At 41.7% G+C, this 27,193-nt stretch overlaps 1 protein-coding gene across 2 annotated transcripts in view; it reads left to right on the top strand.

Annotated features, from left to right (window-relative positions):
• The window catches only part of DNAJC13 (DnaJ heat shock protein family (Hsp40) member C13), an 87,204-nt gene that overhangs the window by 9,618 nt on the left and 50,393 nt on the right, over positions 1-27,193 (top strand). The window contains exons 3-21 of one of the 2 annotated variants that reach the window (XM_075921899.2): positions 6,928-7,003; positions 7,842-7,991; positions 8,819-8,860; positions 10,215-10,415; positions 11,221-11,427; positions 11,519-11,614; positions 11,891-11,982; positions 14,092-14,258; positions 14,375-14,454; positions 14,542-14,711; positions 16,369-16,468; positions 16,841-16,948; positions 17,919-18,074; positions 18,730-18,786; positions 22,071-22,192; positions 23,050-23,125; positions 24,935-25,030; positions 25,226-25,369; positions 27,083-27,097. In XM_075921899.2, coding sequence (XP_075778014.2) covers positions 6,928-7,003; positions 7,842-7,991; positions 8,819-8,860; positions 10,215-10,415; positions 11,221-11,427; positions 11,519-11,614; positions 11,891-11,982; positions 14,092-14,258; positions 14,375-14,454; positions 14,542-14,711; positions 16,369-16,468; positions 16,841-16,948; positions 17,919-18,074; positions 18,730-18,786; positions 22,071-22,192; positions 23,050-23,125; positions 24,935-25,030; positions 25,226-25,369; positions 27,083-27,097 — 2,155 coding nt within the window. The remainder of the gene's footprint in view (positions 1-6,927; positions 7,004-7,841; positions 7,992-8,818; positions 8,861-10,214; positions 10,416-11,220; positions 11,428-11,518; positions 11,615-11,890; positions 11,983-14,091; positions 14,259-14,374; positions 14,455-14,541; positions 14,712-16,368; positions 16,469-16,840; positions 16,949-17,918; positions 18,075-18,729; positions 18,787-22,070; positions 22,193-23,049; positions 23,126-24,934; positions 25,031-25,225; positions 25,370-27,082; positions 27,098-27,193) is intronic. The other variant, XM_075921900.2, reaches the window with a different exon arrangement.

The raw sequence follows: 27,193 nt of genomic DNA, 5'->3' as shown, positions 1-27,193 counted from the left end.
TAGCTTTTATTTATTTCCCATCTATCTCAGTGCATGCTAAACTTCAATTTGGAGGCCTACACAAAAATAAAACTCAAATCTTGGTTTCCTTCCCACAGTGGTGGTGATATGCTTTCAACTTCAATCATAGAAGTACTGTGAAGTAGAAAATGTAGTTAAGTTGCCTCCCTTCATGAATCCTGACATTGGAAATATTGGTGGCATATTTTTCAATCCAGTTTGTTTAGAGTATAAAAATTCCTGAAATTCTGCTCTACCTGAACTTAGCAGACTAGGAACAAATCTCTGCTCTGCTGAACAGCATTCATACTAGTGGCAAATTGTCCTGCACAGTTTATAGTAGGATAGAAGTTCTTTCACAGGCCTGTGTGAAGGGTGCAAAACAACCTTCCCCCGCTCCCCCCCCCCCCCCCAATGATCTCCCAAGTAAGTATGCTCTGGCAGGCCCTGGGAAGTCAGGAGCGGCATGGTCTGGCTGGCTGAGGGAAGGCTGGGGCTGATTTCTCAGCTTACTTGGAGGAACATGGGGGGTGCATTCACACCCTTGTGGTCCACATTTACAAAAAAAAAGCATTTCTCCCCCCCCACCCCCAAAAAAAATCCTGTGTACAGGCCTGTTTCATGTTTGTCTGGGGACTGTTGAATTGTTCCAGCACTCAACTCTTACACCATGGTAGCATTCATTGTAGAACTATGGGTTAGCATTACTTTCATGCTGTTGCTTTCTGAATTCTTAGATAGATGTGGGGCTAGCCTATAGACAGATGCTCAGTGAATTCAGGATCCTTGAGAATTCAGGATTAGGGTCAGCTCATTGCTCAGCAAAGTCTACAAGCACTGAGACGAAAGTGATCCACCACTGACTGAAGCAGTATCATAAGTTTGGAAGTACTGATGGACAAGAAATATTGAAATAAAACTTCTCTATCTGATAGCGTTCTGTCTAAGAATAAAACTCTAAAGCCTGGCAGTTCCACTCTAGCCTGCTCAGGGCCACATTATTACTGTCTTGACGAAATGACTAGGCTCTGCCTTATGCCTCTTTATGGTGGTGGCTTATCTCTGAAATCCATTATTATTGCTAAGAGGTAAACTCAATTAAAATCCTGAAATTACTTGGGCATCATTTAAAAGGGCACATGTTGTCTCAGGGTAATAAGAACAAAAACAGTTAATGCTGAGCTTAATTAAATACACCATTAAAACACATCTATACAATTAAATGGGCAGATGGATATTAGGGATGTTAAAATGTGTTTAAACTTGTGACTGCTGAAAATTTCAGCATACATGTTTACATGGGGTGGGCAGGCTTTTAAGCCAGCTTCCTGCACACACCAGGGTCCTGTTGTTTCTCTCTCATGTGCTGCTGCTTCTGTATCAGAGGCAGCAATGGGGGGGAGGAGCTGCATGTAACCGTGAAGTTTAAACGGATGAGACAAGGCTCATTGGTTAACCATGTAGATGGTTCAGTTTTCACATGGATATATCTAATTTTGAAATCGCATCTATTAAAGTACTAGATTGCTGCAATGTCTTGTGTGAACAAAAATATTAAATGTTTTGGCCTAACCTTTGAAAAAAGGTGCTGAACATCTATAGTTCTCATTGATTTTTTTTTTTCCGAGACCTTGTGTGAAGTGACATGACACAGATGAGAACTGCAGGTGCTTAATGCTTTTGAAGGTCATGCCACTTAACTATCTAAAGCTGCCTATCATTTCCCATTATACTTTGCTTTCAGTTGTTGATACCTTTTGACTTGCATGCAGGTGAGTAAAGAATTTGGGCTGAGTGAAAGAGAATGCAGGAGCCAGAGAGCAGAGGGGCAGGGCATATTTAAGAGGACAGTGGGAGAAGCTGGGGCTTGGTGGGCACATGATTGGTTAGGACAGTGGTTCTCAACTCATTTCCGTCCACGGACCACCAAGCCAATCAAATTTTCATGGACCACCTCCTTCTTGAAACCTGATTTAAAAAAAAAAAAGAGCAGACAATGAACATTTTGGTTTGAAATTTATTTCTTACTAACAGATTTTTGGATTCCCTTCTCACTGACAAGCTTTTCAATGTTTGGAGGGGTACTTGATAATGCACAACGAATATTGCTTACCACTGCAAGCTGATTCCTCTGTTTGAACTTAACGTGCAACAAACATGAAAATCCAGTCTCTCACATAAGTTGATGCAAACTGCAAAAGAAATCTGACTGCGTGTGCTGACAGATTTGGGTAACTCCCAGTCATGCTGGCCCAAAATTTCTCTATGGTAGACTGCTGGTACACGTCTTGGATCTGAAAAAATGATTTTGTGGCTCAAGAATTCTCCTGCAGAACCTCTGGAACACTATTAACATCTGTTAACATCTTCCTGGTGAAAGATGATCCATCCCTTGTCCTGTCCACCTCGGGAAAGTATCGTTGGAATTTGTTTCCAAATATGATCGAGAATTTGCATCCAAATGGCTTCCTTTTCCCCGAGCATGGCATCCACATATGGAAATTGAACCAAATTATTGCCTTTCACTCTTACGATCCAGAGTTCCAATTTGTCAAGAAAAGCCTTGATGATGCTTTGGTGAGAACAGATTTGCACCTTTTCCTTGCAGCTGAAGATTCAGTTTGTTCAAGATTCCAAAAATATCGTCAAGATATGCAAGTTCTAAATTTGACTGCGTCAGCACATTTCGGAATTTCTCTTTCCCTTCACCCTAGAGGAAAAAAATCCAACTCCTCTCTCAGTTGGAAAAACTGAGACTGTTCCCTGCTGACAACCACTGTATAGAAGTGTAGAACAGTAACACGTTAAAGCATTTAGACTCCGGGGGGGAGAATATACTCGCTAACGTGACTGAACATTTAGGCATTGTTGAAACGACACCTTGAATAACGGTAGCTGTCTAATTTCAGAAACAACCAACCCTAGAAGGAGAAGATAGTTGTAATGAACTGAGGAATATCCTGCTTGAAAAATATGAAAGTGTAAACATGTATATGGTTGACTGTCTGGGCTCATTGGTTAGCTTTACAGTTGCACGCAGGCTTCCCACCTTCACCCCTGGCACTGCTGCCTCTGTATAAGAAGCAGCAGGCAGGAGCTGGTACATATGGGGAGCTAAAAGCCAGCTCCCCACACATACAAGCTCCTGGGGAGCCACCTCTCCACTGCCTCATGTTGCTGCCTCTGTATAGGGATGTGAGTGAGTAGGCACTAGTACGCAAACCTAGGCTTATTGGTTAGTCAAGTCAACTACTCTCATTCCTACCCTGCTGCCTTAGTATTGGAGGCAACAAGGCAGGGAGAAGCAGGAGCCAGGACTGTGGGGAGCCGGCTTAAAAGCTGGTTCCCTCTCAGCACCATCTCCACGGTGCCGCCCACCCCCCTTTTCTCACGCTGCTGCCTCTGTCAGACTGCTGTGTACAGGGGCTGCTTCGAGGATGGAGTGGCTGACAGAGCAGAAAGGGGCTGCAGTGGCCGGGCACGCAGTCCTGGCTCGTGCCGGATGTAGGACCAAACCCCACTGTGGCTCTGCAATTTAAAAGGCAGTCGGAGCTGGGGGGCAACCTCTTCCCCAGATCCTACTGCCTTTTAAATTGCAGAGATGCAGTGGAGTTTGGTCCCAAACCTGGCATGAGCCAGGACTGAACTGGGCTGCCTTTCCCTATCCACTAATAAGTAAACTAACCTCATATTAACATCCCTACTCTGTATCAGAAGCATCAGTGTAGGTAGGGGGAGGCAGGTAGCTCCACGGGGGCTGGTAGGTGTGGGGAGACAACTGACAAGCTGGCTTCATGTGTGGAGCAGCTCCTGAGGAGCAGTCTTACTCTGTGTAAACCTATAACAGCTGGAAAAATTCAGCGGTTATGCATTTACCTAAATAAACTCATTTGAACATGTCTACTTTCAAGTAATAAAACTGAGTGCTGCCAGACACTGCTTACACAACTGACGTTTCACCTTTAGTCTTCTTAAACTGATTTGTGTGTAAAATATTAATTGAAGGCCCTTGCTACAGACAGTTTCACTTAGTCATTTAACTTTCCATCCACCAGAAGCCTCTCTATTCCAGGCACTGGGCCCCTGGCCTAAGGATGTTAAATATCAGTTTGAGTAGTTGATGGAATTTCCATTGACTAGTCGATAAGCACTATCGCAATCCTCCTTTGAAATGTACAAGAGACCCTGGTGGGGCTCTTATACATTTTAAAGGAGGAATGCGGAACTCGGCATGCAGCCTAGGGCCCACGGTGAGTCCTGCTGACTCGGGGCTGCGTGCAGGTATACCAGCTTTGAAATATACAAGAGTCCCCGGCAGGGCCTCTTGTGCATTCCAAAGCGGAAGCGCCTTCATGGAGCCCAGGGTCAGTGGGGGCCTGGCGGGTCACCTAGGTTCCATGCGTGGCATTTCCCCAGAATCTGGGATCAGCTGGGCATTCCCCAGCTGATCCTGGGCTCCACACAGTGCTGCTGTTCAAAGGGGCAGCACTGTGCAGCTGAGCCGGGCAGATCAGCTGTTCAGTGCTGCTCCTTTGAATGCCACTTTGGCGTTTCAAAGCAGCAGCGCTGCAAGGAGCTGACCCCTTAAAGGGGCAGCACTGCATGGAGCCCTGAGTCAGAGGCAGCAAGGGGAGGGGAATTGACTAGTCGACTGGACTGTCCAGTAAGTATTTTTTATCAGTCGATTAGTCTTTAACATTACCTTGGACATGACACTAAATATCCTTGCATCACACAGAATTTGTGTGAAGTATAAAACAACTTCACTGTAATGAGACTCTCCCTCCAGTTCACTTATCACTCACTGAAAAATGTATCTGCCGCCTTGCTTTTGAACTGCAAATGCAATCTTCCCTCTTGACCGTTCCACCATGATCAAGAGAACTTTCTTTAATATCTCTTCTGAAGATGAGAAATCCCCTATGTCTACCTTATCCATTACTAATGTCAGTCATGAGGTACGGTAGAGTGCCTCACGTGTAGCCACATTCGGTAGCAGACTCTCAATAGCTGAAACATGCTGAGGAATGGGAATATCTGTGTGAAGTCTATATGTAAAAAGTAGTTAATCACTAATACTTTTGGGCTATGTCTACATTGCGCATTCTTGTGTCACCTGTGGATCTACCCGTTCCCACCGCCCCCCTCCCCCTCCCTCCTCCAGGCAGTAGAGAGGAAAGGTAGATTGCGAGCCTGTGGCCGGGGCAGTGCAATTGATTAGAACTTCTTGAAACAGCTGCCTGCCTCTCTCTCCCTCTCCTGTTCTGCCACTTGCAGGCTTTGCCTCCCTGCAGCAGGTGGGAGGGTTTAGCACACCCCCTCCCCCGTCTCCCTCCTTGTAGCGCTGTTCCCCTCCGAGACCCACCCCTGCCAGAGTACCTCCTGATAGTCCGGATTATCAGAAATGCCGGCACCACCTGGGTCCCAGAGGTGCCGGATTATCGGCAGTCTACCATATATAGCATCTGTACAAACCTTTATTTAAGCTTAAGTGCTTGTTGCAAACAAACCCAACTTCAGGTGCCACTTTCATACACTCTTCAGTTTAATTTGGTCAGTGTAGTTCCTTGGAGAAAAGTGTTCAGTAGTTTTTATTTGGAAGCTGTGTTCTCCATGCAGAATTGCCTCCACTTAGTGTTCTGAATTTGTAAACCAGTTTGCTCCCTCTTCTCTCCCTCCTCCCCCTCTTCTTTGTATAGTCATGTTAGTAAAAAAAAAAATCCATTGCAAATTTTCCAGTGGTATGTTGTACTTCTGAATATTTATTCTAATTGGGGATGTGAAAGTGTAACCCTTTAACCGATAAGCCTCACCTATTAAGGGTGAGGTTTACTAGTTACAGTTAACCAGTAGGAGAGATCCCTGCCGACCCTGGACAGGAGGGTTACTCCAGCCCTGGGGGGCCACTGGAGGCAGGGCTGCTCTGGCCGAAGCAGCCCCTGTCCATGATGGGCTGGACCCAGGTGCACCATTTTCCCCCCCTCCACTCTCCTTACATGCAATGGCTCCTCGGGCTGCTGGCCCACTACCAGGGAGTTAGCTGCAGAGTCAGCAGGGGCTGGCAGCCCTGCTCCCAGGGAGGCTTCGTTGTAGGTTCTGCAGTACGTGTAACCACAAAAACTTAGTGTTTACACAGTTTCCTAGTCCTAACATTTTAAATTTCTTGGGCTTAGAACTTCCTGTGCTTAGCAGGGAGGGAGAGAATGCTATAACAATTGAAGTATTCTTAAACCTTTCCTTTCTCTTTTCTTCGTCAGCCACACTGGAAAAGGCACAGAATAAGTCTGTCTACACTGCAAAGAAAAGTCTGAAAAAGATACGCAAACCGCAATTTGCATTTCTTTTCACTTTTTTCCATCTACGTGGGGTCATTTTGGAAAAAACTCCTTTTTTGGATCATCCCTTATTCCCTCACCAAGAGGAATACGGGGATGCCAAAAGAACACATCGACTGTTTTGGAAACTGTTTTGAAGCAGACATGTTCCTTGGGCACGGTAGAGCTTTTGGTATCTCAGAAAGGCTCCTGCAGTCTAGACATAGCCTAAGGAATAAAATGGTACTCTAGCAAACCATACTTTTATTTTGAGAAATAATTATATAAGTCTAGCCATTCTCATTGTCAGGGCTTGACAAACCCCGGGGAGAGCCACTTGCCAGCCCCTCACTGCACGTGCGCCAGACCAGCACTGCGCATGTGCGAAGCGCCGGTGAATGGGGCGCATGGAACAACCGGCTGAAATCTTCTCACCACGGGCAAGTAGATTCAGCGGTTTGTCAAGCCCTGCTCATTGTGATGGTTAGTGACTTTGGTTATATGTTGGCTTTCTCTTAATAGATGATAGTATGTTTATAGTACAATATCTGACATTTACTTTTTTCGTGAGATTTAGCAACAATGGTTTTAAATTAAATTTGTTTTCTCTTAGGTATAAGAGAGTCTTTTCAGTTGGAACCCATGCCATCACTACATACAATCCAAACACACTAGAAGTTACAAATCAGGTAATGATAAATGTGGTGATATAGCCTTCTTGGATACCCTAATGCAATCTGAGTATCTTAATGCTAATACTCCTGTGACCTTTCTCCTCCCTTCCTTCCCCCTCCAGTTTTGTGTGTTCAGCTGTGATTCTCTTGATAAACACCAAACTTAGTCTAAAGGGATGTCAGTTACCTTAATTTCATGATTAGGTACTAGGGTGACTTGCTCAATCACTTCTTTTTCTAAAAAAGAGAAATTATCTGATGCAATAGCTAATAGTTTAACTGACATGGTAGCTTTTGAAGCTTGTATAGCCTTCTTCGTTTTGCTAAACTATTTTAGTTCTGTTGTGTAACAGAACACATTTTCAGCTTCCCTTTTTGTGTCCTATCTCAGGACTGCTTGACAGCTCCAGTGTCCCTGAAGGGAATCGCTAGAGAGCAGAGATCTACAGGGTCACTGATTTTACCCTACTTTGCTCTACTCTTGTACTCTTTGCTTGGATCATCATGCTTTCTCATTAGTCCATAATGCTAGGGTTTTTTTAGCTTTTGAATTCCTAACTACCACTTTTAGCAGTGTGTGAATGCATTGCACTGAGCTTTCTCATCAAATTTTATTACTTACCCATAAAACAGATGTGTATGCTGCTTGTATTTAGCTACTATATACCTTGATTAACTCAAACTTGAGTGCATGTCGTTATAACTTTAATTATTCAAAAAAATAAGACTTCTTGTAAAGAGATCTAACATACATATAAACCCTTAAATATTTATCTCACCAAATTTGGATGGAAAAAGAGTCTTTCTCAAGTTAATAGAAGCTTATTAAATTACCTTAATTTGTTCACCTTAGTGGCCTTATGGAGATATTTGTAGCATCAGTCCTGTGGGAAAGGGTCAAGGAACAGAATTCAGCCTTACTTTTCGTAAGGGAAGTGGAAAGAAGTCTGAAACTCTTAAGTTTTCTACAGAGCATAGAACAGAACTCCTTACAGAAGCACTGGTAAGAAATTAGTTAGAGCCAAATAATTAGTTAACATTCATTACTGTATTGTCACACTGTTAGATGTAATAAAAATGATCATTGCATATTTTGTGATAAGTAAAACTATTGTGCTTATACATTAAAATAGGTAGTATACCTGGCCTATGATGTTCACTGAAATAACTTTGTATATAAGACTCAAATTTACTGACGCTTAAGACAGTGATACTGAAATCCAGTGGTTTAGAAGCCAAACTAGCACTCATCGTTGCCAGAAGCCGCAGTAGCGTAAATTCTGTTTCATTTATTACAGTACTATGATTATATATCTTGTATTCTCACAGTAAATGAGTTAACCTAGTGCATGTTAACTAAATTGGTTAGTAACTCAGTAAAATTTACAGCTCATGAGTCTGTTTGTGTATCACCGTATTCACTACCAGTGAATTTATGATTATATAAAACCAATGGGGCACTTTTAAAATACATCATTTTTAATCTTTGCCAAGTGTTAGACTGGGGACCATCACTGGTCCTGACCCATTGTGATCTCCGGGATTGCACATCCCTCAAGGAACGTGGTGCCATGGAAGTGGAAACGGGGGGAGGATGGGGTGGGAAGAGGCAGGATTTGAGGGATGGGAAAAGACAGCCTTCCCTGGCTGGCTCCTAGGCCAGAGTGCTGTCCACAGTGAAAATAATTGCTCATGCAGGCCATGAGTTTGAGGCCCCTGGTTTAGATGATCCCAGAAGGATTCAAGTCTGAGTCACTATGGGAATAATTAGAACAATGAACTGTTTTCTCACTGAAGTCACAGTAACTTGCTTTTATTCTCATTTTTTAGAGATTCAGAACAGATTTTTCAGAAGGAAAAATCACAGGAAGGGCAAGTATCTGACCTGTCTGTATTGGACTACTAATCCAGTCATTTCATATTTACAAATACTGTATAAACAGTCCTGAATTTCTAATTGACCATGTCCCTTATATTTTTAAATGGTTATGGCTACCTACTATACCTAAATCTGTTCCCCTACCAATTCTATGGCTTTACAATTTTTTTGTTTCGGTTTTTAATGTTGTAAAGTTAACAGTATAGGAGAACACTTCATACTGAGCCACATGGTAATGTGTACTTGTAACTGCACAAACAAATGGGAGAAAATATGCTTCCCTGTAACTTTAAGGGTTGCTAGCAAGTTATACTTAAGAGGTGTAACATGTAGTAGACAATGAAAGCATATTTTCTCCCATTTATTTGAAAATCACTTTTATTTCATCTAATTCTAATCAATTTAAGAAGGAGATTGAATATTATTAAAATTACCAAAAACCACTGTTGAGCAATGACTTTCATGTGAAAGTGAATAGTAGTAGCACTTCATTTTCTGCATCTGTGAAGCCTGAGTGAGAATTCTTGGCGTATAGTGGGAATAGGGAAAAACTTCTGAGTGCATCTTGTCAAACAGTCTTCTGGAAAAAGCATAAAAGAGCTTATTGGAAACTAACTACTAAGGCTTTGTCTACACTTAAAAGTTTAAAGCGCAGCCATGGTCACATTTGTGGCACAAGAGCAGGGAGAGAGCTCTCCCAGCACTCTACGTATACCACCTCTGCAAAAGGAGTAGTTAACAGCACTGGGAGTGTCACTCCTGGTGCTATAGCCTGTTTCTCACTGGTGCTTTACAGTGCTGCACCTTGCTGTTCTTGTGCTTGTTGGGGTGGAGGGTGTTACACACCCTCTGAGCCAGAAAGTTAATGCTGTAAAGACTTGGCCTGTATATCTGTCATCTTATAAGATTTATGCATTTAACACCCATGACTTGATACTTGGTTTCACATCCTTGAATGCATCTAAATGGGTCTTCTAGCTTTGCTCCTTTATATCCTTTGAGTATCGAAGCCTATTACCATTCTGGGGCTATACAATTTGAGTTTTTTGAAGTTATATTTCACTGAATGAGTACTCGATAACACTATTATAGAAGCTGAGATTCTAGTGATTGAAATATATTGGTGACCTCACTGCCCCTGTTCACCGACGGGAGTAACTCCAGTTCTCAGAGTGAATTACAGGTTGCTACAATAGAGAGGACTAAGGAAGTTGTTCCATAGACATGTGGGATACTTCAGGATAACTCTGGGGACCTAAGTCAAGCAGGGCTGTAGCTACAGTGTAGTTCTCAGAAGGTGAAGAAATCTTTTTGTCTAGACTTTAACAGCAGTTTCTTCTTTCATAGAGATACAACTGTTATAAGCATCACTGGAGTGATACTAGAAAGCCTGTGATTCTTGAAGTTACTCCTGGAGGGTTTGATCAAATTAATCCTGCAACTAATAAAGTCCTGTGTTCTTATGACTACAGAAATATTGAAGGCTTTGCTGATCTCTCTGACTATCAGGGAGGTTTTGCTATACTTTATGGAGGATTTAGTAGATTGGTGAGTATTATAACAATATTTTGGGCATATAAAGTTAGGAGAAGTAAACAAAGAGAATAAGACACGTGAATCTCACATTCTACTGCCTGTAAGTTCAGATCATTGCCATGACAGATAGTAAATGGCTTCTAGGTTATTAGGTAGTTTGAGAAGTTCAGGGCCAATTATATACCATTTAATATTAGTAATGTTATATCCTGGGAACAGCATGGCTACAAGAGCTACCCAAGACCAACTGTTGGTGAAAAGAGGCAAGCTTTTGATTTCCACAGAGCTTGAAAGCTTCTTTGACCAACAGAAGCTGGTCCAATAAAACATTTAACATAGAATTCTCTTGCAGTCCCCTTGAGTACTAACAGGGGAGAGGCTGTTTATAAACTTCTGGGTATAGACTTGAGTGGAACAAGGTAAAATGGATGAGGGAGGAACAGTCCTGCAAAGTTCAGATGAAAATCCTGAGCCACTTGCTGCGAACAATACTGCAGGCTACCGAATGGTCTGTTTGTGTTAACGTCTGTATACTTTGTTTCTAATTTTAGTAACATTAAGATATTTGTATAACCACTTTAACTAGTAAAGTTACAAACTGCTACGGGAAAAAGTTAATTCTTGTCAATGTCATCTGTTGTGTGTTGGGGAGGGAGGAGTTAACATTCACTAATAAAGGGTAAAATCAGACTGCTGTGCAGTATAAAGAAGTCAATTTTTATATAACTTAAGACAATTTAAGGCTGTGAGCTGATTAGACCTGATGTTCAGTTTCTTTTTATTGAACTTAATCTCTCCTTTTTTTTCTTAATTTCAGCATGTATTTGCATCTGAGCAAAGGGAAGAAATTATCAGAAGTGCAATAGAACATGCTGGAAATTATATAGGCATCTCCCTCAGAATAAGGAAAGAACCTTTAGAATTTGAGCAATGCTTGAGTCTTCGCTTTGGGAAATACAGCAATGATGAATCTATCACCTCTTTAGCAGAGTTTATTGTTCAAAAAATAACACCTAGACATCTGGTAAGGTCTACAAACCTAAACTACATTGTATTGGTTTGATTTATTAGGTGGCTAAAAAGAGGTCCCTTTTCTAACTTATTCTTTCTTTAAGGAACCTGTGAAAAGAGTATTAGCCCTTACAGAAACTTGCTTAGTAGAGCGGGATCCTGCTACTTACAATATTGTGACACTGAAACCTTTAGGAGAGGTAGGTGACAATCCTGTTTTTAGTCAAACTTATTGATTCTACTAAAATGCAAAACTGAAGTTCATTCAATACCATTTACTGTGTTCATTCTGATTAATTTTAAAATAAAACATTCTAGGAACGTTTACACTTGTCATTTTTGTGAAGCTTGAGTACATAAATTGGGAATAGATATTAGTAACACTGAATATTCAACTATTTGCATCCTTAAGTACATGAGAATTGCATTATACTTCCTATAAGTGAAGTGATCTCTTACTACATGGCTTCTTTTAGGTATTTGCACTGGTATGTGATTGTGAAAATCCACAACTTTTTACCATTGAATTTATCAAGGGACAAATCCGGAAATATTCTTCAACAGAGAGGTATTGTAATCAAACTTTTAAAAGATTACTTACAGGAGAAACCAGTTGAATGACAAATTTATGTAGTCTCTGAAGTTAAAAATAATACTTTCAAGAGCCAAATTGAGACTAACTGCATCCAAAGCCTGCTTTCAGGAGCAAGTAACTGAGCATTGAAGTTGCCTATAACACCTCAGATACTATGTGATACATCCCTGTCTCATTTGCTTTTCACTTACATTTATGAGCTCCTTGGGTTTTCCATATCTCTCTGCTTTCAGTACATGTGATACCAAAAGAAAAACAGCTCTCTTACATCTATTTTACCCCATAAAAGTGAACAGTTAGTTAGAAATATACAGTTTTGTCCACTTGTTGTCAAGGTATTTGACAAGTTTTGGAAAGTTTTATAGTTAACTTGTTTGTTAAACTAGAATTTTAGGAAGAAAGTGGATTTCAGGAGACAGACAATAATATATGTTGCTCAAGATAAATCTTATTACTGATTGAAGTGAATATAAAATCTGGATGGTTAACTGGTATCCATGTGATACGGTTTACCATCTGGGCCGAGTTGGTTTTTCCTCCCTCCCCTTTTCCCAATCTTCTGTGTCTCCTCCACACCTGTATGGATTAAATGTGACAGTGGTATACAATGTAGAGTAGGGTGCTCACCCTTATTACACAAGAGGGCCATATAAACCACGCTCAACCTTATGTGAGTCAAACAGAGTCTATATACTAAGACCTGAAGTCACCAGTACGGATTTATTTTTTCAGTTCAGCTTATTTTGTATGTATTTAGGCTATACCATACATAAAAACAACCTATTTATACACTTGTGTAAACTAAAATGATGGCAATATGACCACAAAATACTAAAATCAGCTCTTTGTATATACCTGGAAGCAGGCTGGTGGGCATTATGGAATGCTCTGGTGGGCTGTAAATGGTCCATAGGATGTGTGCTTAAGATAGAACTGGGTGATTATGTGCAGAAAATAAAAAGGAAGTAATGTAGGCAAGAAAAATAGGCCAGAAATATCTAATCTTGCTGAAATACTGTACTGCTTTTCCTAGCATGCCACATGACTTTAATATATTTCTCTTATTGTTGGAGGTAGTTCCATTATAGCTGTGATTTCCGACCTTTTTAAGCACAAGATCACTTGTTGAATTTAAGTGCAATCCAAGATCTACCTCAAATCCAAATACCCTTGCTCTGCCTCCTTTGTGGGCCTTTTCCAAGGCACCACCCCTGCTCATTCTGTTCTCCCTCCCTTTCACCAGGCCGAGTCAGAGGGTTTGGGCACTGGCTCTGGTCTTGGGCTAAGGAATTTGGAGTGTGAGGGGCTCTGAGCTGAGCCTGGGGCAGGAGGGGGTGAAGGGTACAGGCTCTGTAAGGGAGTTTGGGTCCTGGGGGCTCAGGGCTAGGGCAGGGGCTGAAGGTGCAGGAGCAGGTTCATGACTGGGGCAGGGGTTTGGAGCTGGCTTCAGCTGGACACTGCTTATCTCAAGTGGCTCCTGGGTGGTGGTGCAGTGGGACTAAGGCAGGCCCTGCCCTGGCCCTGCACCACTCTCAAAAGCAGCCAGCAAACTCCCTCCATCCCAAGCCCTGTTGTCCGTCCGTCTGTCCGTCCCCCCATTCTGTGGAGATAGAATACAGGTTGGGAGAGGGGGCACCCTGACATCAGCGCCCCTCCTCTCCCTTCCCTATTCTGTACTGCAAGCAGGAAGCTCCCAGGGAGGGCGGGAAGCTCCAAGACAAAGGGCAGGAGGTGTACAGTAGTGGTGGGAGGGGCAGCTGAAGTGCTGGTACTTGATAGCCTCTTGGCCAAACCAGTCAAGATCACTTGTCTGAGGCTCCAAGATCTACCAGTAGATCCTGAGCTACTGGTTGGTGACCACTGCACTATAGTATGGCACGTCATTGGCTTTTGTTGTTGTTAGGTAGCATTACATAATTTATAGAGTAGAAAACATTTGATCTATGTGAATTCCATTAGAAATTGTGGGCACATGTACTATGGTTCAGTCAGATTGTCCAGCTCTTTTTGTATAATCATAATTCTTGGCTGGGTCTAGATTTACAGGATAATAAGCGCCTAAACATTTTTCATTGTTCTCAGAGATTCCCTGTTAGCTAGCTTGCTGGATGGAGTGAGAGCTTCTGGCAATAGAGATGTGTGTGTGAAAATGACCCCAACACACAAAGGCCAGCGCTGGGGATTGCTGAGCATGCCTGTAGAGGAGGAAGTAGAGAGCCTTCACCTCAAGTTCTTAGCTGCTCCTCCCAGTAAGTACAGCTTTTACTGCAGTTCAAAGTACATGATTGGGGTATTTTAATAGCACAATATAGCTTTAAGCTGTTCTAAAATGTAACTTCCAACTGTGTATTGTTTCTCGTTGCAGATGGCAATTTTGCAGATGCCGTGTTCAGGTTCAATGCTAACATCTCATATAGTGGAGTTCTGCATGCAGTAACGCAAGATGTAAGAATTAACTCTCTGCCCATTCTCTTAGTTTTTTTTTTTTAAATAATTTTATGAAAGTATTAATGGCTCTTCCTCCCTAATCAGGGTCTGTTTTCTGAAAACAAGGAGAAACTAATTAATAATGCCATAACAGCATTATTGTCTCAAGAGGGAGACATGGTAGCATCTAATGCAGAACTTGAAAGCCAGTTCCAAGCAGTGAGACGACTAGTTGCTTCAAAAGCTGGATTCCTTGCCTTTACTCAGCTTCCAAGGTAAGTTTCTTGCTAACAGCTTATATACTATGTTTTAAAGGCTTATGCTCACCAGTCTCCTTGAAACTGAGTCTCAGTTACTTTTCATTATTTATTTTCAATTAAGTCTAGACCTTGACTATACCTACACCAAGAAATTTGGACCTTGACACACACAAACTACCCCGGGCTTAATCTTTGACACACAAGATGCAGCTTCAAATTCCGTAGGAAATAAAAGGTGCATTGACTAACTGAGCTTAGTGCTCAGTTATTCCTTAGAAGCAAAAGTATGTTGTGGAGGAAGTAGGTTTTGAAATGCTGTTGGTTGTAACATGTACTACAAATTGGTATACTCACAGTTGGCTTAAATCTTTAAGATGCAATCTGGAAATATTGTGACTGACTTTCTGCAGAAATTGTGCATGTCTTGTTTACTCACTCCATTTTCACAACATAGCCCAATTGTGAAAGTTAAGGGTATGTATATGGCTTTTCAGTGGCCACTGAAGACATTTAATGAATAGAATAAATTGGGCAAATTAAACCTTATTGTTTTATGCTTAAAGAAATTTAAGAACGGAGTTCTGGCTTTTGGGTATTAATTTATTGTAAACTATATGCACCAATCGTGACGTGATGACATACTAAACCCAAAACAGAAGTTATGTCCTTAATATAACTACCGTTATGTCAGACTTTAGGCTTTTGGATTAACTTCCTTTTGGTTATAATGAAAGAAAATGAGTACATAGGGAGAGGTCCTTTTTTAAAAAGCTTGTGTATATGAGCAGTTATACACCAGCTTGCTCCAAACTAAGTCTACCCCGTACTATTTGGCTGGTCTCTAAAGGGCATGTCTTCACAGCAGCTTGACACCTATAGCTGGACCAGTACTAGCTGACTCAGGGTCTGTCTCACTGATCTGCGGACTTCTGGGTTTGGGCTGGAACCTGTGCTCTGGAATCTTGGCAGGGTGGAACTGTCTCGGAGCTCATGTTCTAGCCTGAATCTGTAAGTCTACATGGTAGTGAAACAGCCCTGCAGCACAAGCCAGTCAGCTGGCATGGTCCAGTCATGGGTTTCTCTCTGCTGTGTAGACATACCCTAACAGTCTGTGTGGACTCTGCTGTTGCGTGCTAAAGATTCTGCACTCCATTCGACCCTGCTTTGACATGGAAGTAGATGAAAGAGCACTACAAAATGCAGCAGAAAGATGGGAGCAGACACTTAAGCATTGTTTACGCTATGGTTTAAGTCGATGTAATCCATATCATTCTAGGGTATGGAAATCCCAACACCCTGGGCAAAATAAGTAACACTAACTGATGGTAGTTCAGTTCCTGCTTTGTCGGTGGGAGATGCTGTCCTGTCGACCAGATCTTTCACCTTTCATTGACGTAACGTGTCTTCACCAGACACGATGCAGTGGTACTAGATTAGTGCAGTAGTGAAGACAAGTCCTTAATGTGCAACAGGCTAATACAGAGATGGTTATGCCCCAGCTTGCCACACGCTAATAGTTCATATAGCAATAGCCTTAATTTCTGTTGGTTTTTCCTCTTCTGTGGTAGCTGATCTGAGGCTGTTGATAGCTAAGGCTTTTTAAAAAAAATCTTGACACATTTTAGGTAAGTTCACTTGAAATATCTGTTAAATGACCTTTTTCTTGTGACAGATTTAGGGAGCGTCTAGGAGTGAAGGTGGTAAAAGCTCTTAAAAGAAACAATGATGGAGTAACCCACGCTTCTGTTGACATGCTCTGTGCTCTCATGTGTGTAAGTGTTCAACTCACAACTATGTTATAGTATAGGATAGCTCCTATTTTCAAATGATTAAATGTGTGAATTGCAGAGCATTGAAGATGGAGGGCATGGTTGTATAGCAAGTATAGTGCAAGCATACCTTGCAATATACAGACCATTTCAACCTGGGACACACCATCACATGAATAGAACTGTCATGGTTATTCAGAAGTAGAAACAGTACTCACTTTCATAACTAGCTTGTTTTTCCTTTGTCCCGAGTTTACTGTTAGTATTAAATTTTAGGGGACTGTAGCTTCATTCAGCTACATCAAAAGACTTGTGCAGATCTTTAGTATGAAGGCTGAAATATGACTGCATTTGTAAATGCTTTCTTTATCACAGCCGATGCATGATGATTATGACTTGAGGCAAGAGCAGCTGAACAAAGCTTCACTTCTTTCTTCAAAGAAATTTCTGGAAAACTTACTAGAGAAATTTAATTCTCATGTGGTAAGTCCTAGATCAAGGCAAAGTTCATAAAAATGTACTGAAATACTAAAGTTTGAAGGTTTGACAGGTCTCATTTATTTATACATAAACATACAATATAGCAAGTCCTTTAAAGTAAGTTTGTGTATATCTTTGCCATCAGAGAAGCTTGCACTCACTGTTCAAATGCAAAAATATTTTTGTAGTTGATATTGACTGTGGTCAGTTTGTTTCAGCGGAGATTTGGGTGAAAGTGCCCTCTCCACAGAACTAAGAGCAAGTCAACAATGCCCTGCAGGTTTGGACTAAGGGGGTATGAATGGCAGTGTGGACCAAAGTGCTATGCGGTAACTCCTCTTTGACCGCTGAAAGCGTGAACTTAAAGGTTACCAAAGAAGAACTAAATTAGTGATGTCTTGGAACATTAAGTTTGTGCATGCAGCCATCCACACATAGTAATTACAGGGCAGCACTTTGGTGCTTTTCAAACCCCCTTTGTCCAAAATGCAGGGCAGTGCGGAAATGCCCTAAGAAGCGTCTCATTCTTTTTTAAAAAATTTTCAGCCCAACATGGGCAGCATAGCATTCCCTTTTAAACTGATTTTTTTCCAACACAACAATTTCCTGCAGGGACTACAAAAGGACTAATCAACTGTAGCTCCTCTGATTTGTAGCACTCTGATTTGAGCTCTTTTTTTAAACTTAAAGGCTTTCAACTCTGTTCAGAGGACTCACTGCTGCTGTGAAGCATGATATAATGAATCCTTTGTAGGATGCTCTGGAAACCAAATAGCTACACTAAAATTAATGGCAATGGTTTTTAATCTTACTGTATATATGAAATACTGCTTATCTGTTAGCAATGAGTAGAATGCTGGTACTGCTGGTGGGAACTCCTTTTGTAGTTCAAGGACAATTCTGAAATCCTCTGCAAAGATTTTAACCATAACAGTTGGTTTTAAAATGCTTACATACTTTATTTACATTTCAGGATCATGGGACAGGTGCCCTTGTTATTAGTTCACTTCTGGACTTCCTTACATTTGCCCTCTGTGCTCCATATAGTGAGACAACTGAAGGGCAGCAGTTTGATATGTTGTTAGAGATGGTAGCATCTAATGGGAGAACCCTCTTTAAGCTTTTTCAGGTGAGACCTTTTTGTTTTTTACAATCTCTAGCTATATCTATGTGCTAGCAGAACGTGGTATTTCAAAAGCATGCTAGAGATTTTAAAAGGACATACCAGTCATTGTGACCCCTAGGTTGCAGAGTTCAAAGTCTGAGGCTGTCACTGTTGGATTGTTACTGGAGGACTCTGTACTTGTACAAGTAATTCAAAAATCACACCAGCATTTCACTGGTAGAAGAGTGATAGAGGGTTTGTGCTGCTTTGGGAACTGGTTTAATGTGATCATCGGAAGCTCAGAGTTTAGTCAGCAGTGTTTAAAATTGAGTGTGGATGAAGGTACGGCTGTTCTAGCAAATGATGATTTTGGACTAGGCGAGAGAAGAATTATCTCCATGTGCATTTAATCATTTCAATCTTTGCAAGTTTCCAGAAAGCTGCCAGTAGTTCTAGTTGCATGACTGCAACATGAACTATTCACAGGAATAGGTCCAAACTCTTATTTCAGGGCCCTCTGCCTGTGTGCCACAAACTGCAAATTTGGCATCTTTTGACCAGAATTGGGTTCAGAATTGCATCTTAGCTGAGGCTGTTTCCTATTCTGTGAACCATTTGTTTCACCATAAAAATGCATGTTAGTTTGTGCTGTTGCTAATTTGTAACTAACTTTTTGCAGCATCCTTCAATGGCAATTGTAAAAGGAGCTGGTTTGGTTATGAAGGCAATAATAGAGGTGAGTGTTTTGCACTTATATACTAATTACTTTGGGATAAAATGCTGAGATGCTGAATATGGCTTTTTCTCCCATGAATGGGAAACTGGAATCTGCAGCTTGTCATTTAATGTAAATTAGTTCCAGCTTTTCAGTGGTAAATTGTCGTTCTCCTAGAACCTGAGGCTGTTTGTTTTGGCTTGTATGTATATAATGTGACAGACAACTTGACTGAGCTGAGTTAAACTTACTGAATTTGATTTAATACCTCTGAGCTCCAGTGTGTGTGGTGGTATGGCATTGGACTTCTCTTCTCTGTCATATACTTGATCCACTATCATCTTTTTGAAATAGTCAGCATGGAGAGGTATGCATATACTAACTCAAACTGAATTCCCCATGGGCTCCGTGATGGATAGGAGGAGTGCCGATCAGCACCCAGTGACTAAGAGGTTAAACTCAGGTAGCTAGCAAAGGTGTTGGCCAGGAGAACTAATCAAGATAGAGGGTTGAAATTTGAATTAGATATTGATACTTTGCTTGCTTTCTTTGTGGGGGAGGGAGACTTAAACCAGGAGTTGACACACAGAATGATTTAAACCTAGGCAGGACTGCCATGCCTCCAAGGAATTTGGGGCATGGAAGTGGACTGAACCAAGAAAAGATTGGGAGTAAGTAAAAGGGAAAAAGTGAATCTAGCCATGATCAGGGTATTTTTGTGTATGATTTGGTTTGAACTGCTCTGTGTGAATCTATGCTTTCCCCTCCTCATTTACCATCGAAGCATTGTTCCCAGAGATTTTGTCTTAATTTGTTTTCCTTAGTTTCTCTAACATCTAGCAACAAAGTATGCTTTATCAAGTATATCTTTTGTTTTGTAGTAATCACTTTTTTAAGGTGATGCTTTGGTTCTTGTGTCCTGGAAGGTACAGGAGGTCTGTCGGTCTGCATGTTTCGGACTGAGAGGTCAGCTACCAGAGACTGCAGTTTGGTTTTTTTTTTTCTGTTTTCAAACTCTCTTGTGGCAGAAGAGCTTTGGGGTACCCTTGGGGATAATTCAGTGATGGCACCCAGTTTTAGGGATAAAAATCACTTGATGGTGGCAGCTACTCCTCCCCCCCGCCACCCCAATCTGTGCACTTGTGATACTTGGGGATGTTTTTGTCATCAGTGCCTGTAGAGGCAAGGTATATATCTTTGTGGGTTCCCGCCTTCTGCACTCAGAGTGCTAGACTGGGAAACAGCCCTGAAAGGCTCCTAGATAAGGAAAGGATTTTTGGTTAAATGTGGCTTTAAACTAGTTCAGGGCCACCTTCCTGATCCAGCAAATGGCCAGGATCTCTGGTCCATGTGGTCCCAAGACCTTAGAGAAAGGTTGGAGAGAAGGATTTGCCCTACTGAGACCAATAACACTGGGTGCTTGTTCTGAGCTGAAGCTATGATAGACGTCAAAACACCCAATTCAAGAGATTCCCTTATGGTTTTAAGGTCTACTCCAGCCAGAGCCCATGCTAAACTTGGGGTAATCTCTGGTAAGCTTCTTAGCATGTAATTGGTTCTTTTATTTTTAATGTGATCTCTGATTTTACATTAGGAATAAAATAGGCTCGCATAAAAATAATTATATGATGACTTCTAACTACAGATTAGTCCTCCTGATCCACTACCCTCAGGACCTGACTTGTTCTGGATAGGGGTGTAATAGCGTAACAGCTTAAATGATTAACCGATAATAGATGCTTATCTGTTAACTCTACTGGCTACATGAAACTCCCCACCCCCCAAAATCTGGCTGCAGCTCTGCATTTAAAAGTTTTATGGGAGCCAGTTTGCCTGCCCTGCCACTCCCAAAATACTTGAAATGCAGAGCTGCAGTGCAGGTAGCTGCCAGGACCCAGCACGAGCTGGGACTGAGCCAGTCTGCCTGAACACCAGCTCCCAGCTCTTTTCAATGCAGAACCTCAGTGGTTAGTTGGGTAGCCGAGAATCTGTCTGTTGCACAGTTGCTGGATTGCATGCTTTGTACATTCCCTAGTCCCAGAGGAGGGATTTCCTCGACCAGGGGAGGTCATTTCTGGCCCTCCCTGCCACCGGCTCCTTCCAGCCATTGCATGGCTTCCAGCTTCCTGGCTGATACTCTGGTCTGGCAATGTCCATGGAGGCTGGGGTATCTGTTTAGAGAGGTTCATCCTGAATTTAGTCAGTCTGTCAGTCTCTGCTTGGGCAACCTGCCTCCTCTGGGAATAGTTCAGTGAAGTCAGAGAACTATTCAACCTGAAAATAGCCCTGTTGGAAGGGCTATCTGCTGCTGAGATGCAGGTCTCAGTGCAAAAAAGGCAACTGCTGGAGAGCTGTAAGCCTGAGAGGAGGTGCCCCTGCTGGACCACTCTGGAGAATTACAGGTGGAGTGTCCGTGACCTTGTGTGTTGCAATTCAAGTTGCAGACACTTCATTGGGGGTAGTATGCAAGTCAAAGAATCCGACTTGTCTTTTAGATCCCAGGCTGAGTTTGGGTAGATAAGTTGCTGGGGAACAAAGTACCACAATTCTAAATTGAGCAGATTTAGAATTGCTCCAGAAATGCCATTTTATCAAGTTAGAATGATGATTTAAACTAGGGAAGTTAAGAGGTGGGTATTTAACTACTCAATTTAATCGATAGGCAGTCTGGCTCAGTCCCTGCTCGCACCAAGTGTGGGACTAAACCTGCTGAGGCTCTGCAATTTAAAACACAGTATAAGCCAGGGGGCAGGCTGCCTGGCTCCTGCTACCTTAATTTAAAAGGCCTGTCCCCTGGTTCCTACTGTGTGTTAGAGTGCAGAGACTGAGCAGGGTTTGGTCCTGCACCCAGTGCAAGCCAGGGCTGAGCTGGGCTGCCTGCCCGCCCAGCTGGCAGCAGCCCCTGTGTGTATAGGTTCTAGTGGGGCTTCACAGCAGAAGCCCCTGCCACCTTGGATAGAGGCAGCAGTGTGGGAGAGGGGGGTGAGTAGCACCACAGAGATGGTGCTGGGTGGAACTGCCTTTTTAAGCTGGCTGCCCCCAGCTCTGTCTCTTGCTCCTCCTCCCCCCTGCTGCCTCTGATAAAGCTTTGTTCCTGTGACTTTACTGCAATTAGAACTTCTGATCTGCTGTTTAGAATTCACTTTTTTAATGCTATTCAGAGGTGGGTTGAATAAAGTACAATTACCTACATGCTTGTACTTAAGTGATTTAAACAGTCAAAATAGTTTGTAACGAATATTGTAAAGTAAAGATAGAACTGGTCAGTTGAAGAATGTACATAGTAATCATCTTCTGCTTTACAGGAAGGAGATAAAGAGATTGCTACCAAAATGCAAGATCTTGCCCTCAGTGAAGGTGCCTTACCTCGTCATTTACGGACTGCTATGTTTACAATAAGTGCAGATCAAAGGATGCTTACAAACAGGTAAGCATAAGTTTTATTAATATGGTGGGTAAATATTTGATTGTCTTAGTCATATGTGGGGAAAGCTGAAAAAAGGAAGCTCCTGTTACTGTTTTAGAAGAATCTTCATTTTAAGCTTAATTTGTGTATTTGAATGATGCAAGTGAGTTACCCTCCTAGGTGTAGTTGGATATTTGCATTTTAAGTGCTCTGTCTATAGACATGGCATCACAGTCAGTACAAAAAGTGCAATTTTATAAACTATTTGGATTCACAACTCCTTGAATACCTCATAGTTCAGTTTTTAAAGTGGTGTGACCTAAAGTGATCAGATGGCATATATCTCTTTGCTTACTGCATAAGCATATCCAATTGGATATATAAAACTTTCTTATAGGTATTTGTGAAGAAGGCTTATACTTCCCTCATACTCCCTCTAGAGGACCTTCTTCGATTAAGATACATGATCTTTTTGTGACAATTAGATTTGTCTCCAGTTATAAATGTGAGTTAGTCTACATGACCTTGGTAAAATGGACCAGAGAGGTGCAGTTTGTAAAGCTTTGCAATGTGTTGCTCTAACTGCTCCATATAGACCTTGCTGGCATGCTTTTAAAAGGTACCTAGTTTTCATTAACACCTTCTTTTGGTGTATGGTAGGAGGGTCATGTGTGGAAGTTACAGTGAAGCACTTTACAAAAAGGTACCTCCTTTGTATTCATGTGCTTTTTTTGTTCTTGCTCTTGTGAATAAAGGGCATATGAGTTGGATATACTGGCAATATATGCTCCTCTATAATGCTGAACTGAATTGACTGTAATGAACTACTGTTGTAATCAAGATTCCTTTAACAATTTCTCAACATCTTCATGTTACAGACAGCTCAGTCGACATTTAGTGGGCCTCTGGACAGCTGAAAATGCAACTGCTATGAGCTTGTTGAAACGTATTTTGGTGAGTGATATGCCTGCTCTCTTTAAACACCATTTCTAAAACATTATTAAAGTTGTTTTTCTTTTCAGTTAAAATTGTTACTTAATATGCCTTTGTAGCTTAGGGTGTTTTAAACACGTTTTGTTCAGTGCCAAAGTTAAGTTTGACATGCAGTACAAGAGATTAGGGTGAAGAAAGTGATGAACTTGGGATTGGTCCTGCCTTGGGCAGGGGGCTGGACTTGATCTCCTGAGGTCTCTTCCAGCTCTGATTCTAACTTTATGGAACATGAAACTTAAAAGTCTGTCATAATATACAAATAGATTTTCTCCAAGGGATAGGAGAGTGGTGGGGGGGGGGGGAAGAGTGGGGGGAGAAGTAACTCTGAAGCTTCTTTTGGCAAATGGGCTAACTGGAGGTGCTGGTGGCTCCTCTTGAGGTAAGGAGTCATATCAGAGCAGAGCAATCTTGTCATTGTACCTATCCTTTCGAGTGTGGGGCAGAAAGGTGACTGAAGATTAAGACCCTCTGGGGCTAAAACTATTCTTTAAAAAGGGATTGAGACAGAAAATGGAATGAAGTAGAGATAATGAATGGATGGATAGAATTAAACACATTCAAAATAAGTCAGAAAATACAGTTATCTAGAACAGGAAAGACTGGAGTGAAGCTATTGAGAAGGAAAGCCTCTAATAAGGGCACTGGAGACCTAGCAAGGCATCTCTTAAAGATAGATTAAGTTTAACTGAAGCATTACCAAACCGCTAACTCTAATACTTTACATTAAAGGGGAGAGAATATTGTGATTGTTCATCTGGGTAGTATCTCAGTCCAAAAGAAATGAACATCTTGGGTAATATGTGACTCTAGTGGCAATGCCCATAGCTGTGGAGTTCATAAAGCACTTCTGGAAGACCCTTGGATACTACCGTGACAAGGACATTACAGAAGCTTAAAATATGTATGGTTGCCTTAACATTTCCATTATTGGAGCCACTTTACAGTTGCTTTTAACTGTCAAACTTCAACCCTTCTGGCTGATACCACGTAGGGTTGTTTTCAGACTCAACTTAGTGTGTAAAGTTTTTGTTAACAGTTAAACAAGGTAAAGAAATGTGTAGCTCTTCCAATGTTAAACACATGCAACCATCCGTGATCGGTTCTAGCATCTCTGGGAAGGGACTCAAAATTGGTAGGACATAAGAACGGCCATACTGGGTCAGACTAAAGGTCCATCTAGCTCAGTATTTGGTCTGCCAATAGTGGCCAATGCCAGATGCCCCAGAAGGGAGGTTCACCTCTCCCCAGAGGGAAGGAGTGAGGATTGCCCTCATGTCGGGGATGTCTTATACTAATTTTCAAGGAGATACTTAAAACTACTAAACTTGCTATTTGGAAGAATATCATAAAGAGAATCCAGTGTTCCAGGTTGGCTTTTATCTGCATTAATCATGAAACCATACGGTCTCTTCCTGCAGTCCACTGCCTCATTTTGCTACACAACTTCCAGCTTCTTTGACGGATGGGGCAGGAGTCCTACATACAGCATTCTGCTCACTATGCAACCCTGCTTAACCTCTTGAGTACAGTCCATCCTGTGCATTCATTAAGGCAGGGCCCTGTGGGGGGAACCTGTCAGTGTAACCTTAATGCTGGCATTTCTTAACTTTCAAGTGTTTGGCAAGAGGGTGGCAACGTTTCCAGTTTTCTAATGTAAGTATTTTCTATATGATTTCACTTACTCCAGGAAGTAGTCATATCATAGGTATAACTTGTACTTGAATTCAGAAATGTCTTTTAGAATACAAATTACTACTTTTATGACTTTAGCCACCAGGTTTGCTGGCATACCTGGACAGTGCTGACCCTGTTCCTGAGAAGGATGCTGACCGGATGCATATTAGGGATAACTTAAAAATTGCAACTGTAAGTAGACAAAACTGTATTAATTTTAAAAGAATGGTGAACTTAGAACAAATTGCACAAATAGAAAGTTAGTCTTTTTATGTACTGTACTTGCTGTATAAATGTACGGAGGGAGGGGGAAGTTGGTGCTGTTGTCTTCAAAACACACTGTAATAGACATGTAATCGCAAGTTACTGATAGGCTTTGTTCCCCAGGACCAGTATGGCAAGTTTAATAAAGTGCCAGAATGGCAGAGACTGGCTGGTAAAGCTGCTAAAGAAGTAGAAAAATTTGCCAAAGAGAAAGTGGATCTGGTTTTGATGCACTGGAGAGACAGAATGGGCATTGCTCAAAAAGAGGTAAAACCACTAGTTTTTTTATACTTAAAAATTGAGATGAAGTCACTAGTTAGTATGCTGTGTAAAGACTGAGCTTTTTTCCATGACTAGTGATGTTACATTTAAATTAATCAACTAATCGAATAGTTGAGAGAATTTCCATCGATTAGTCAATAAGGGCACTTCTGCCTTTAAAATGGGCATCTGCCCCACAGGGCACTTGTAGATTTCAAAAGCTGAAGTGCTGCAGGAAGCATGGGGCCAGCAGGAGGACTGCTTGAGTCCCCTGCTGGCCCTTTGCTCCAGTGTGCTTTGCTTTTAAAATGTATCAGAGGCAGCAATGGGGGAGGGAAAGCAACTAGTCGAGTCACTAGTTGACTATCTGATAGCATATGCTTATCGGATAGTTGACTAGTCACTTACTGCATTAGTCATGGATAAGGATGTATAACTGGCAGGTTTTAGCCATGGTTGATTTTCAAGAACAAAGGTGGAAATACTGGTTGGGTTTTTTTGGTGTGTGGTTTTTTTTTGTTTGTTTGTTTGGTTTTTTTTTGCTTTAACAGTGAATCTGTGATTTTAAAATACTGTTGCAAAACATTAGTTCTTCATTTGATTGTGTTTAGTGAATCAGTTGAGGTGAGAGGGATATATTACTGTCTTGCAGAAAACTCCTTTAGCATGCACACACTTCCAACTGCATAACCACTTTTTGGCTTAAATTAATTACCTAAAACTAGACTGCATCTAGATTTCTTTTGTACCCTCCTGGGTATGAGCATCTTGCAGAAGTTTAAAGTAGTAGACTGCCTTAGCAGGCTGATGCTGAAACACATTTTTAAACAATCGGTTGGAGGATACTCAAGGATTTTTTTCAGTGTGCACATGAGGGGTGGGTGGGTGTGTGTGTGTGTGTGTGTGTGTGGCATATTTATTCATTAGTATCACTGACAGGGCTGCCTCTAGGGGAGTGTGAACCTTGGGGCAACAGCCTCCATTGCAGGCCCTGCCTCTGCCCCTGCTCCAAATAGAGTTGCCAGGTGTCCAGTTTTGAACTGGACAGTCCAGTATTTGAGCTTTCTGTTCGGGAAAACAAATTGAGAATATAAATGTCTGGTATTTTCTAAGTAAGATGTAATGTAGATTGTGATATGTCAAGTGTCTGGTATTTTTGTTGAAACCATCTGGCAATCCTAGCCCCGTGGCGGGGGCGGGGGAGGGGGGAGAAGCTGCTTTTCCTGCCACCTTGTGCCAGGCTCCACCCAAAATTCCTGAGGCTGCTCTCTTGGGAGACACGGGGGAGAGGGTGAGGTTGGGGCAGGGGTTCCTGGGATGGGAACTGACAGTCCTCCCTAGCCCACTATGATTCCTGGGCCAGATTATGCAACTGCTTCAGCAGGGTTAACCAATAGGATGGGAGTTTGAGACCCTGCTATGAGTGATACTTAAATTGCCCAATCTCTGAAGTTTTTTACTTCTTCATTTAGAAGTTTGTCACTTTCAGTTTGCTGCCCATATGTGGAAAAGTAGGGGAAACAGCATAACACATCTGATTTAACACTTTGTTCCCCCTTCTGTTCAAATTAGAAGTAGATTTGATAATAACAATCAAATCACATTGAAAGTATTTCTTGTGGTAGCATTTTATAATTGTTACCATATATAAAATTTTAGTGGCTGTTTTTATTTTGTTTAAATATTCCTTTTTCCTTTCTACATTCCAATCACAATCAGGACAGAAACAATATGGTGAGTCTGCACTACTACTGTGGCTTGTTTGATTAAACTGTGCCTGGCATGTGGTGTGTTGTCTACCAATACATTTTAGATTTTGTCAATCAAAAA

The sequence above is a fragment of the Pelodiscus sinensis genome, chromosome 2 (assembly GCF_052426305.1).
Source record: "Pelodiscus sinensis isolate ZL-2025 chromosome 2, ASM5242630v1, whole genome shotgun sequence".
In the NCBI taxonomy this organism is placed as follows: Eukaryota; Metazoa; Chordata; order Testudines; family Trionychidae; genus Pelodiscus; species Pelodiscus sinensis.
Note: the sequence above shows the minus strand (reverse complement) of the source record. Positions and strands in the feature narration are given on the sequence as shown.